We start from the raw sequence: 14,714 nt of genomic DNA, 5'->3' as shown, positions 1-14,714 counted from the left end.
TGAAACCTTTATCTCAATTAAAATTCAGTTAATATTCTTCAACTTAAGTAGCACGCAAAAATATTGATGAAAACTTGTTTTCAATCCTCTATACCATTTTTGCTTTATCACCTTATGATCTTCGTCAACTAGAAAGAACTTTTTATTTTTAAACATAGTCATATTAGAACATCAACACTTTCAGATACTTAATGAGAAGAAAATTAAAACAGAATCTGTAATCAATTTCTCAATTTCAGAATAGTCAAAAGGCAGCAGAAATATAGCAGTTTTATTTTTGATCAAGTACACTAATTACAAAAATATTCCAATGTATATACATATTTACACAATCACTACAGCATTTTCGAGATGTGTGCAACAGAATTTAAAAATATATGTTTATGAACTACAAAAAAGAAATTCTCCAATCATACTTTAAATTACAAAAACCAGTTAGTATTTCAGAATTGACACATAAGAACTTCACAATGAATTGCTGATTGCTTTTTTTTTGGGGGGGGGGGGTCATCTATTGCACAAAAGTGGGACTTGGTTGTACTAAGAGCAAAAAATTTAGTAGAAAAATCTGAACTGAAATATAAATTACATCATATGAAATATATAATGCAGTAATTAACCTAAGATCAATTTTAAAGAAGTGTCGGAAACTATTCAAAACAATGAAAATTATAAACAATTTTTTAACAATGATAAAATATTCTTAAACTAATCCAAAAGAACTTCTTCAACAGTTAGTATTAGGTTTCTTCAAATTAGGTAAATTATCATAATGACAGTTTTGAATAAAACACACTGAGGTGTTTACATAGTTACAGATAAAAACCATCTTTGAGTGTATTTAAAATACTATTTGTAGGAAAGGATTTGTATCAGAATTTTTTTTTGGAGTTGAACATGGTTTTGTAAATACAATGTTTAAAAATAATTAAGTAAGGTAGAACAACCAGCACAAGTCACTCCATTACAAGAAGATTTTTAAAAATAATATTTTTTGAAGAATACTTTCGTAAACTTCAATCATTTTTGTTTCCTATTGGTACAGGGTAAATGAAGGCACTTATTAAAATTAAAACCATTGTTAAAAGTAAAAGGAACATTAGCATAAGTATAGGGTTATAACCTACATACCAATTAAATATCATTGCCATTAAGAAATAAAAAATAATCTGCTTTTGAGCTAAAAACCGTAGATTGATGCGAGGTGGCAAGTTAACAGGATTCCAAGCCACTGACTGCATATCACTGGACTTGATTACATTATGATAAACAACAGGCTTTGCAAGTATACGGCGAAACACTTTTCCCAGTAGCCTTGGATTGTAGTAAAGTTGTTGGATCTCAGAGGCATACTAGATATAAAAATAAAATAAATGTAAAGAACATTCAAGAATAAAATTGATTAATTGAGACAGAAGCAAAAGAATGCGAGTACTTTTTAAGTTTTTAATAGAAAAGAGACCCCAGGTCGGCTTTCATTGAAACTTTTTTCCAAATCATGCTGTATAATAGAGCTTACCAAGGCAACTAATAGTATCTCTTGCCTCAAAACAGAGGGAAGATTGCCTTATTACTTGCTCTCAAAAATTCTCTGCTGCTTATCTCAAAAATTTTAACTTTGACATTTACATCCCTTTGCTACTGCCTCAATTGATAAAATTGTTTAGTTAGATTCTAATGAAAGACTGCCTGCATTATAGAAAATAGCTGGAACACACAGTGGCTCCCAAAAGTGTTCGTACACTTTGAAATTTTTTAGTAAAACCAAAATAACTCAAAACTGAATTCGAATATGAAGTCCAATATTTTTTCACATCATTCCTATTTCATTCCAAATACAACCCATTGGTTTTTTCAAAATATTGACGGATCTTTTTTTTTTGAAATGGGTCAGAAAACAAAGAGACAGAGAAATAACACGTCACATAAGTCATCGTACACTCAAATATTTTCGAATAAATTCATGATTAAAATTATCATATGCCGTTTTATTAATATTTTTGCATTGTGGTGACCCTTATAAGTCATTTGGCTTTAATTTTTTTCTTTATTTATTCCTTAATACAGGGGCGATTGTATTCCGGTATTTTACCGGATCTCCGGTATTTTCATCTTGATTTCCGGTATCTTCATCTTCGAAAATACCGGAACTCCTTTATTTTCAGAAAAACCCACTTTTGTAAAATTTTGGTCGATGTTTAATGAAACGTCGAAAGTCCAAATTGATGACGTTTCGTTTGGTATAAAAAATAGCTACCGTCATGTTTCATGTTTTGCAATCTCTATGGTAATTATTGAAGAACAGCTGTGGTGGGAGATGGAATAAAGGCTGGATAAGAAGAGGAAGGAGGGTTACTTGATATTTTTCCCCTTAATATTTTTTTTTCAAGATGTCTAGCATTTCTCTGTTGCATATCTTAATATGCAGATGATGTAACTAGGGGTGCTCATTCCCCCCGACTGCGATGGCACCCCTCAATTTTACCAAAGCCCCTCTTCCGTCAAGAACTGCCACCCACTAATAAAAAGACTTAAATTCTTCTAAATTAATTTCTCCAAAAGTTTCTGTGGTATATTCTGCCTCATGATCCCCCCTCTCCTCCCCGACACAAACGCATGAAAATCCTTGCTATAGCTGTATTATTAGAATAAATTGCTAAAATATTTATTCACCAAGATGGCCTATGGCTCTTTCCTGTTGCAGATGCTTATGTAATGCTTTGCAGTCCCGCCCCCTTAAAATGTTGAATTTAACGACCTATATGTATCGAAAATATCAATATATGGAGAGTGATATATCGTGGTATTAAAATTCGGATATCTCCCAGCCCTATTGCACAGTAATCATAATACATGCTGCCCCTTTTGCATCAAACTTATTTAATTCGGAAATCTTTATGCACTTTTAGTAAATGAATGTAATTAATGGTTAAGGATTCAGATACAATGGAGAAAAATAAAACATTCTTTGAAAAAATTAGAAAAATTAAAAGAATTTAATTCCTTCCATGCACATGGACGTATTAAGTCCAATACAAACTTCGAGTTTTAGCCCCAACAAATAATTATGTATATAAATAATGTGTACATACACATAATGTTTATATATGCCTATCAAAACACTTTTTCTTCTTGGGAAAAAAAGTTCAGGTATTTTTTCATGGAGTCACAATCACCCCTGTTAATATTGTGCTTATTACTGTAAAATAGCTGGTATTCGTAAAAAACCGCAAACACCATTCAAAATTTGAATTTTTTTCCCACAGTAGTGGTAAATTGGTTTGAAATGTCTCTAAATTAGTTAATTTATTTGTTTGCATAGTAAAGTGCTTCATAAAATGCTTTAAAGAAAGGAATCGGACCGAAAACAAGGTAAGAAAAGGTCAACCGGCAACGTTGACAAAACGTGATCGGAGATTTAAAGTTAAAAAATTTATGAAAAATACACATTTGAGTGCTGTAAAAGTTTCTGCAGAGTTAAATGAAACATTTTACATTTAATTTTCACCTACAGTTGTTCGCCAAGTTCTCTGATTAGCTGGATTAAATGGGACCTCTTCCCGCAGAAATTTTCTTGGTCGTGCGAAAAACAGAAAGCTTACGCTTTTCGTCGCAAAATCAATAATAAATAAGCTAAAAACGTTTTAGAATCACGTCTTACTTACAGATAAAAATGAATTCAACATTTTTGGTTTAATTGTTGTATAACTGTAAGTAGAAGAAAAATTTAGGAACTTAAGAACTTATTTGGATCAGTTAATCATTACATGGAGGTGTTATAGTGTGAGGGTGCATATCAGCATCGGACTTGGTAGTTTGTAATTTTTTGATGAAATAATGAATCATGCTGTTCCTTTAAATATTTTAAAAACCAATTTTGAACTCTTAGCCAATAATTTGGTTATTGGCAGCACCACCGTCCTCTGCTGGCGGCACGGCGTGGCTGCTCCGATTCGGAGCTATCCGCTTCTCCTGGTCGGAGGTGTCCATGTCCTACACACACGCACGTTCACACACGCATACATGCATACACACAGGTCTATGCACACACACAACTATGCACAAGTAACCGCCCAGGAGGAGAGGTAGACTTGGGGGGGGGGGGACAGGAGCCTTTTCTAGAAACAATAAATCCAATGATTAGGGTCCTGTCTCAGTTCGTGATTGCAAAAAACATAATTTGAATTCAAAATTTCAGAATTCAAATTAATTTTTTTATATTTTATTTATTTTCATTTTAAGAATAGTTGCATTTGTTTTTAAACTTTAATTTAAGGGTGCTTATAAATAAATTTTCAGTGTGTTTGTGGGAAATTTGAATTATTCAAAATAAAAAATAAAAAAAAAAACAGCTGAGCAATTGAATTTCGATTATTTCTCAATCTACACACAAAGTTTCTGCACACACATTTTAAAAAGTTCTGCCTTGCTGAAAAATTTAAATATTTCTTCAGAAATTTTATTATATTAATAATCATAATTTTATATGCAGGGTTTTTTTTTTTCTTTTTGGGTTCTTTTGGAGAAATTCTGCTTTTCAATACAAAATGTTTGTTCTTTCTTAAAGTTGTGTTTAAAAAAAATCTTATCAGGAAGTATACCACAGAAAAATGTGCAAAAAATTGTCTAAAATATGACGTACTACAGTTGACACATGAGACCACAGAAAAGAACTCATAAAAATCCCGAGTTCATAAAATCTAATAGCATCCAAAAAAAAAAAAAAGACATAAGCGGTTCATAAAATTGTCAATGTTTGAGAATTTGAGGTTCAAAAATCGAGCATCAATGGTATTAAATTAAAATTTAAAAAATTTTGCTTTACAAAATGCATTAAGACACCTATGCCGAATTTCCTCACTAAGCAAAGCACTATTGTTTTGTTTCGATATTGCACACACATACCCAGATAGATACTGTCTTTTATAATAAGTAGGAATATGGCAATCAATTTTTAGGGATATTTCCCTAGAGGTAAATAGCTGATAACAGTTTGAAATGGTTATAGAACACATTAAATGAACAAAATAATGATTACCTTATCATTAAGAAATTGTGATATTTCATTGAAGAATTTGACTAAAACAGCTACTTCATAAGTACGCACAGGTTGGAGATCAGGATTGCCTTGATATGTCACATTCGGCTTCTTTTTTTTATTCAGCAACTGAATTCGTTCAAAAGTGCTTAAATCATGAACTCTTGATTCAGTCGTATTTTCAGAAGTCACAGCTGAAGTCGACCCTTTCGCAGATGTAGTATTAACAGAAGAACATAATGTTGGACGAGACACCTGTTTTAAATGTAAAATGTTTAAGCTAGAAAAATCATTTTTGAGTTTTCTCTGTTCAGAAAGGAATGAAGTTTTCAAATTGTAGAAAAAGTCGATTAAGTTATGTATAATTGCATACCTATATTGAAAACAGGTAAACATAAAAAAACAAACATGGAAGTATAACTTTTAACCGAAATTCAAAGTCGTCCCATATACAGTGGCTCCCAAAAGTGGCACCCATTTCAAGGGTGTGGTCTTCACTGTGACTCTCCTTCCTTGTACACCCCAGCTCAAGTGTAACTGAATATTACTTTTTACATTATTTCCAATCACACTTAATTTTTTGAGTACTTCATTATGTGTGACTTAAACAGGGGGTAAAACTGTTTGGATGGTCAAAAGAATAAATTCTGAAACCAGGAAACACAAAATAGAAAAAATATATAAATTATACACTTAACCCTGTTAATTTTTAATTAAAAACATCTTCTAGTAAAACTCGGAACACATTTAGAAAATTGTTTTTATTAATAATAAGCAAATAATTTTGCACGTATAAAAACTACACCATGTCCAAAAAATATGGACACAAGCATAAAATACAATTCACAGTAAAAATACGAATGGAGGAATTTATATCACATATGTGTATAATGATGAATGTATGTGAAACACAAGATAGGGTAATTTATTTTAAAAACACCATCAGTTGAATTTATTAAGAAAACTAGAAAATAGGGTGCTCCATAATGACAGACACTTATTAATTTATGAAATATATTTAAGGTTGAAAAACACAGTTACAAATGTAAATATGAAATTGCGTTTCCATTACCTCTGATTACTTTAGATACATGGTTTTTCATTGTAAGTATCAGGTTATTCCTGTGTCAAAAAATATTGGCTTCCTGATTCTGCCACACGTTTTACACTGGATTAAAATTTGGACTAACCAATGGCCATTCCATGACATTGATATTACTCATGTTGAACTACAGATTTGTTGAGTTGGAAGCATGAGTGGGTGCTTTGTCTTGCTGAAATAGTTTGGTCCGGCCAGCAAATCCTGTATTGGAATAAGATTGTCCTCTAATACTCACTGATAGTCGATAAAGCTCATTTTCTTGTTACATTGCCAAAAATGCTAGTTGATTAAATCCAATACCACAACAAACATTAGGTTTAAACCAGGCAAAGAAAATGACGTCTTATGGTGACAAAAGGCTGTCAACAATACTTAGTACTGAGAAAAAGTTTAACTTGGATGAATCAGATGAATAAAAATTTTACTGGCATGATTTAAGAAACGAACGAAAAAGTTATTTTATTTTTTATATCAACAGGCAAGATGGAGGATAAGTAATGACTTCAGATGCTTTTGGATTCAATAGACAAGCAGTTTTGGCAATTTTTAGCAAGAAAATGAACTTCCATGACTTTCAGCAAATATTAGAGGGTCATTTTATTCTGATGTAGGATTGCTGGGAGTATGACTCTGTGTATTTCAGAAAGACAAAGCACCTACTCATGTGCCGAACGCAACGAATATGTAGTATCAATGTCATGAACTGCCTATCTCTTAGTCCAGACAAAAATCCAATAGAAAATGCGTGGGAACATCTAGCAAAAAAATTATATGAAAATGGAAGCCAATATTTTTTGACCTAGGACCTTAAAGGAACGATAGACCAAGCATGGAACCAATTACGAACTCGCCCTATAAGTTATGCAAAACTTGATACTGTCGATGGAAAACCACATATTTGAAGTAATTAAGGGCAACAGAATCACAAGTTCCTATCAACATTTGAGGGAGTGAGAAGCAAAGGGATGCAAGTCGCAAAATTAAAAAAAAATAGAACCGACTTCAAAATTGCTCTAAAAAGTGAAAAATAATTTTATTCTTTAAACACCATCGATAATACTTTTAAACATAATTTTTGAAGTTGGCGCAAAAACAAACGATCGATAAAATCATTCACAGCCATAACTCAACTACAAGTATAAATTTTACCAGGTCCAGTTTCTTCACTACCACATGCATTACGCATTGATGACAGCATATTTGAGTAACGATATAAATGTTTCGTTCCTAACTTTGGATGATTTTTTGATAAAAATATGAACGAAGCATGGTTACAATGGATTTTACTTTTTGTTTTTGCGCCAACTTCAAAAATTATGTTTAAAAGTATTATCGATGGTGTTTAAAGAATAAAATTATTTTTCACTTTTTAGAGCAATTTTGAAGTCGGTTCTATTTTTTTTCAAAATTTTTTTATTTCATTCTTTTTAGTGTAAATGTAGATATTTCAGTAAAAGTAAGAAGTTACCTAGTAAGAAGTTCGGTTCTATATCACTGTATTGCTTTAGAAAAGCCTTTATTCAAAATTATCATTACAATTACTATTAATGTTACTGTTATATGGCACCAAACTTTTATAACAATGAGTTTCATATTGTCGCGTAGATGAAGATAGCGAAGACAATGTGAAAGCCAAATGAAGCGAATACTTGAGAAAGTGCTGGAACTTTCCAGACTTGGAAAGATACAGAAATTAATAGAACATTCGAGAAAATACGGGAAACAGTAGAAACGAAATTTTAGTAAAATTCACTTTGTCCTAGTTGGGATTTGAACCCGGGCCGCTCGTGTGGGAAGCGAGAATTCTACCACTGAGCCACCGTTATCCACGGATGAAAAGTGCGAACTTCGCTACAATATCATTTTAATTGCATAAAATTTACTGTTTTTTGCCCATAACTTTTTTTCTAAAGAACAAATATGGTCAAACAAAGTAATGGGACCTAAGTTGAGCCATCCCCTATCCATTAAAAAAAGAATCATCAAAATCGGTTCACTAGGTGAGACGCTATGAGTGGACAAACAAAAAAAAAACATACATACGGTATGAACTGATAACCGCCTCCTTTTTGAAGTCGGTTAAAAATTTGGAAATAATCAGTACAAATGGTAGATGAACCCCTCTTTTGTCTTGAAGCAAGAGATGGTACTAGTAGCCCTGGTAGTTTCTGCTATACAGTAGACCTCAAGATTCAGAAAATTTTTAAGTAGCCAATGGCCACTAGACTCAAAAAATTTGGTGGCCACCAGTTTTTCGGGTTTTGAAAACAGCGCTCTAGTACAAGAATGGGGGGGCGATTTCAATTTGTATTTCTTGAAACAAATATTATGAAAGTGATGCTAAAGGAATGCTAACAAGAAATATAAAAAATCATTAAACCAAAAATAAAGTAGTGTACACAGTGGAAAAAAAAGTATTTCCCATAAAAACAACAAATTCCTTTAAAATCTTTTTGTAAATCATTGCAAATGCCATGGTAGTAAAAATCAACATGTACTTTTCAGGTAACAAATTTAATGAAAAGAATTAACTGTAAGAAAATTAGCACGAAGGAAATCGAAAAAATATTAGATATACATATGATTTAATTTTTTTCAAAATTTTTTTTTTTTTTTTTTGGCACAAAAATAATTAACTACAAACCTCCTCCAGTAATATACAATTTGGCATTTACCAAGAATATATTTCCAAAAAAAAAAAATTCTTTTTGCATTATTTGAACTAAAGGTACGACCAAACATAGAGACTACGTTCCATACGCAGCATCTCCATGTTAGGATGACTATGAAGGGAAAACGATCAAAGACTGGCTATTTGGATTATATTTTAATCTGATGCGATTGAAGATTAAAAAATTACAACAGTTATTCGAATAGAAACTAGCCCCCGTTGTTTAAACGATTTTCAATGGAACGTATTCCTAATCGATTGCGAGTATTAGCGTCCACATCACAGCAGAAATATAAGATAAGGTTTATAGAACTTCCATGACTTTCAGCAAATATTAGAGGGTCATTTTATTCTGATGCAGGATTTGCTGGGAGTATACTCTGTGTATTTCAGAAAGACAAAGCACCTACTCATGTGCCTAACACAACAAATATGTAGTATCAATGTCATGAACTGCCTATCTCTTAGTCCAGACAAAAATCCAATGAAAATGTGTGGGAACATCTAGCAAGAAAATTATATGAAAATGGAAGCCAATATTTTTTGACCTAGGACCTTAAAGGAACGATAGACCAAGCATGGAACCAATTATGAACTCGCCCATAAGTAATGCAAAACTTGATACTTTCGATGGAAAACCACATATTTGAAGTAATTAAGGGTAACAGAATCACAAGTTCCTATCAACATTTGAGGGAGTGAGAAGCAAAGGGATGCAAGTCGCAAAATTAAAAAAAAATAGAACCGACTTCAAAATTGCTCTAAAAAGTGAAAAATAATTTTATTCTTTAAACACCATCGATAATACTTTTAAACATAATTTTTGAAGTTGGCGCAAAAACGATCGATAAAATCATTCACAGCCATAACTCAACTACAAGTATAAATTTTACCAGGTCCAGTTTCTTCACTACCACATGCATTACGCATTGATGACAGCATATTTAAGTAGCGATATAAATGTTTCGTTCCTAACTTTGGATGATTTTTTGATAAAAATATGAACGAAGCATGGTTACAATGGATTTTACGTTTTGTTTTTGCGCCAACTTCAAAAATTATGTTTAAAAGTATTATCGATGGTGTTTAAAGAATAAAATTATTTTTCACTTTTTAGAGCAATTTTGAAGTCGGTTCTATTTTTTTTTCAAAATTTTTTTATTTCATTCTTTTTAGTGTAAATGTAGATATTTCAGTAAAAGTAAGAAGTTACCTAGTAAGAAGTTCGGTTCTATATCACTGTATTGCTTTAGAAAAGCCTTTATTCAAAATTATCATTACAATTACTATTAATGTTACTGTTATATGGCACCAAACTTTTATAACAATGAGTTTCATATTGTCGCGTAGATGAAGATAGCGAAGACAATGTGAAAGCCAAATGAAGCGAATACTTGAGAAAGTGCTGGAACTTTCCAGACTTGGAAAGATACAGAAATTAATAGAACATTCGAGAAAATACGGGAAACAGTAGAAACGAAATTTTAGTAAAATTCACTTTGTCCTAGTTGGGATTTGAACCCGGGCCGCTCGTGTGGGAGCGAGAATTCTACCACTGAGCCACCGTTATCCACGGATGAAAAGTGCGAACTTCGCTACAATATCATTTTAATTGCATAAAATTTACTGTTTTTTGCCCATAACTTTTTTTCTAAAGAACAAATATGGTCAAACAAAGTAATGGGACCTAAGTTGAGCCATCCCCTATCCATTAAAAAAAGAATCATCAAAATCGGTTCACTAGGTGAGACGCTATGAGTGGACAAACAAAAAAAAAACATACATACGGTATGAACTGATAACCGCCTCCTTTTTGAAGTCGGTTAAAAATTTGGAAATAATCAGTACAAATGGTAGATGAACCCCTCTTTTGTCTTGAAGCAAGAGATGGTACTAGTAGCCCTGGTAGTTTCTGCTATACAGTAGACCTCAAGATTCAGAAAATTTTTAAGTAGCCAATGGCCACTAGACTCAAAAAATTTGGTGGCCACCAGTTTTTCGGGTTTTGAAAACAGCGCTCTAGTACAAGAATGGGGGGGCGATTTCAATTTGTATTTCTTGAAACAAATATTATGAAAGTGATGCTAAAGGAATGCTAACAAGAAATATAAAAAATCATTAAACCAAAAATAAAGTAGTGTACACAGTGGAAAAAAAAGTATTTCCCATAAAAACAACAAATTCCTTTAAAATCTTTTTGTAAATCATTGCAAATGCCATGGTAGTAAAAATCAACATGTACTTTTCAGGTAACAAATTTAATGAAAAGAATTAACTGTAAGAAAATTAGCACGAAGGAAATCGAAAAAATATTAGATATACATATGATTTAATTTTTTTCAAAATTTTTTTTTTTTTTTTTTGGCACAAAAATAATTAACTACAAACCTCCTCCAGTAATATACAATTTGGCATTTACCAAGAATATATTTCCAAAAAAAAAAAATTCTTTTTGCATTATTTGAACTAAAGGTACGACCAAACATAGAGACTACGTTCCATACGCAGCATCTCCATGTTAGGATGACTATGAAGGGAAAACGATCAAAGACTGGCTATTTGGATTATATTTTAATCTGATGCGATTGAAGATTAAAAAATTACAACAGTTATTCGAATAGAAACTAGCCCCCGTTGTTTAAACGATTTTCAATGGAACGTATTCCTAATCGATTGCGAGTATTAGCGTCCACATCACAGCAGAAATATAAGATAAGGTTTATAGAAATATAGTTTTTATTCTTTCTATTTTTAATGATATATAGGATTTTTCATGAAATACATTATTTATGGGACAACATGGAACATTGTTTATGGCAAAGGAATGATAAAACGGGGCTCACAGGGGAGGGGGGACTTTCTGCGGTCAAAAACAAGTTGCCTTTTCAAGTTTTAAATTAAATAATTTGTCTTCTTTTTTTGACGATTGTTTCAGAATAAAGGCTGTTTGAGTTAATTGGGAATCAAATAGGATCGGAACGACCTTCGAGGGTTTATGTAAAAAAACATACAATATGATTTTTTTTTTTCACTTTTAAAGAATCGAAATTTGCAAAATATTTTCATACTTTTAGAACAAGATTTAAAGCAAAACATAAACTGTTTTAGAGAAAGATCAATAATTAATCCTTAAAAAACTACAATTAAGACAAAATAGTCAGTTTTTAGCACAAAAGCATCTAAATCAATTAGAATTTTTAAAAAATGTTCTGAAGATAAAATTTTGCATTTTTCCAGAAAATAATTACGAATTACCCGGGAAAAAAGAGCACATTTTGCGTTGTTATCAATAGTTTGCACTGCAATGAACATCCAATGCCATTTTCGGAAACTTAGGCTCTAAAAAAGTATTGTGCACTGCCATCTGGGAATGACCAAATATGGCGGCTACGACAAAAATTAAGAAATAATTTTTTGAATTTGTGGCGTGAAAACAATTTAAAAATAATAAATCTTTGTGAAACTACAATTCAGTTGAAAAGTTTCTAGCACATTTGCGTCCAAGGCAATGAGGATGAGATTAAGTTTTAAGAACAAAATTTTTCATTTCTCAAGAAAATTACATATTTAAATTAAATTTTAAGAAAAAAAAAAACAAGTTGCAGCACATTTTGCGTTGTTTTCATTAGTTTGCAGTTAAAGAAAACATCCAATTCTGCTTTGTTTTTGGAAACTTAGACATTAGGGCATCGTGTCTACTTCCATCTTATAAATGACCAAAAATGGCGACTACGTTTCATTCGTAGCTGAAAAGACTTTTCGATTAAAAAACGATATTCCCAATTGACCCTCCCATCCGCAGGCTTGTGCTTTAGATGCAGGAAAATGTTTCTCTCCCGTTAAATTTGTGCATAATTCCTGTTCACCCTAGGAATTTTTTTCTTTGGAACTATTGAGGGGCAAAAATGGCGTCCACGGTCCTTTTTTATTTTATTGCCAGCGTCATTTTGCCTCAAAACTTTTATATACAGTGGCTCCCAAAAGTGTTCGTACACCTTGAAATTTTGTAGTAAAACCAAAATAACGCAAAACTGAATTCGAATATGAAGTCCAATTTTTTTTCACACCTTTTCTATGCCATTTTGAATAAAACCCAGTAGTTTTTTTGAAAATATTTCCAGATTTTATTTTCTAAATTTGTCAAAAAACGAAGAGACAGAGAAAAAAAGTGTCACAAAAGTCATCATACACTGAAATATTTTCGAATAAATTCACGATTAAAATTATCATATGTGGTTTTTTTTAATTATTTTTGCATTATAATGACACTGTAAAGTTATTTGCCTTTAATCTTTTGTTTATTTATTCCCTTATATTCTGCTTATTATTTTTAAATGGCAGGTATGAGTAGAAAACAACAAACACGATTCGAAATTTGATTTTTTTTCCCTCACAGTAGACATGAATTGGTTTAAAATGTCTCTAAATTAGTTAATTTATAACATTCTATAGTAAAGTGCTTGATAAAATGATTTAAAGACAAGAATCGGATCGAAAACAAGGTAAGAAAAAGTCAAATGGCAAAGCGTGATCGGATGTTTACAGTTAAAAAGATTATGAAAAATACACATTTGAGTAAGGAAAAAGTTTCTGCAGAATTGAATGAAACAGTTCATGTTTACTTTTCACCTAAAACTGTTCGCCAAGTTCTCTGATTAGCTGGATTAAAAGGGACCTCTTAATGCAGAAATTTTCATGTCTGTGCAAAAAACAGTAAACTTACACTTTCCGTCGTAAAATCAATGATAAATAAGCTCAAAACGTTTTGGAACAACGTCTTACTTATAGATAAAAATAAATTCAATATTTTGGGTGAAATTGTTGTATATCTGTCTATAGAAGAAAAAATGAGGAATTTAATCTTCAGAACTTAGTTGGATCAGTTATTCAGGACGGTGAAGGTGTTTCTTGTGTGAGGGTGCATAACTGCATCAGGACTTGGAAACTTAGAGTTTTTAGAAGAAATAATGAATCATGCTATTCATTTAATTATTCTAAAAAACAATTTTAAATTATTAGCCCAAAATTTAGTGATCGGAAACAACTTTGTTTTTCATCAAGATAACGATAAGAAGTACACGTTTGCGTTTGGCGCTTCAAAAATTGTCCTTAAACTTAGAAATATCTCCTCAATCGCCAGATTTAAACTTAATGGAACATATTTGGAGATATCTGGCGGCTAGAAAACGAAAATACACCATTGAAACGAAAAGCGAACTAGAAACAGTAAGACTCGAAGAGCGGCTGAACACTTATTCAGAAATTGCATAAAAAACGAAAGAAAAAACAATGAAATCTATTTCCAGACGTTTAAAAGCTGTAGTTGATAATGCATAATATTCTACTAAATAATAATTTTGTAAAAAGTTAGATTATTTACTAATTTTTTGACATTTTTTCAAAGTGTACGAAGACTTTTGTGAGATAAAATTTCCGACACTTTTTGGTTTTCGATTTTTAAAAAATTAAGTTATAATGTTTTATTAAAAATTTTCATGTAGTTTTGTTAAAAATAGATCATAAATCTTATAATAAAATACCTAATCCGAAATATTAATTCTAACCAATGCATGCAACTTATTTCATTGTATGAACACTTTTGGGAGCCACTGTATATTTATTTTTTTTCAGGAAACATCGATTAAAACGAAGATTAGAACTCAAGGTACAAAATTCCCTGGGAAAAAAATTGCAAAAAAAAAAAAAAAATTGTGGGGGGGGGGGGAGGGGGGCAAAATTTGAAATTTCTCTGACATTTTTAACTATGTCGTTTTCCATGACGATTCCAGGTTCTCCGGAGCGTACGAACCCCGTTTAATAACCGTATTTTCCTGTGCATTATCCGCGGACGGCCTATAATCTGCAGGTTCTAAAATGGGCCTGAAGAAAAAAAAAGTTTCGCA

General features: G+C 31.7%; 1 protein-coding gene across 1 annotated transcript in view; it reads right to left on the bottom strand.

The window, feature by feature from the left end:
• Nucleotides 1-253: 253 nt before the first annotated feature.
• The window catches only part of LOC129222139 (sphingomyelin phosphodiesterase 4-like), a 56,614-nt gene continuing 42,153 nt past the window's right edge, over nt 254-14,714 (bottom strand). Inside the window, 2 exon segments of the mRNA XM_054856591.1 lie at nt 254-1,352; nt 5,039-5,293. Of these exon segments, the coding sequence (XP_054712566.1) occupies nt 1,017-1,352; nt 5,039-5,293 (591 nt within the window). The 3' untranslated portion in view covers nt 254-1,016.

Source organism: Uloborus diversus, chromosome 5 (assembly GCF_026930045.1).
Source record: "Uloborus diversus isolate 005 chromosome 5, Udiv.v.3.1, whole genome shotgun sequence".
NCBI classification, from domain to species: domain Eukaryota; kingdom Metazoa; phylum Arthropoda; class Arachnida; order Araneae; family Uloboridae; genus Uloborus; species Uloborus diversus.
This window is presented reverse-complemented; position numbering and strand designations above follow the sequence as displayed.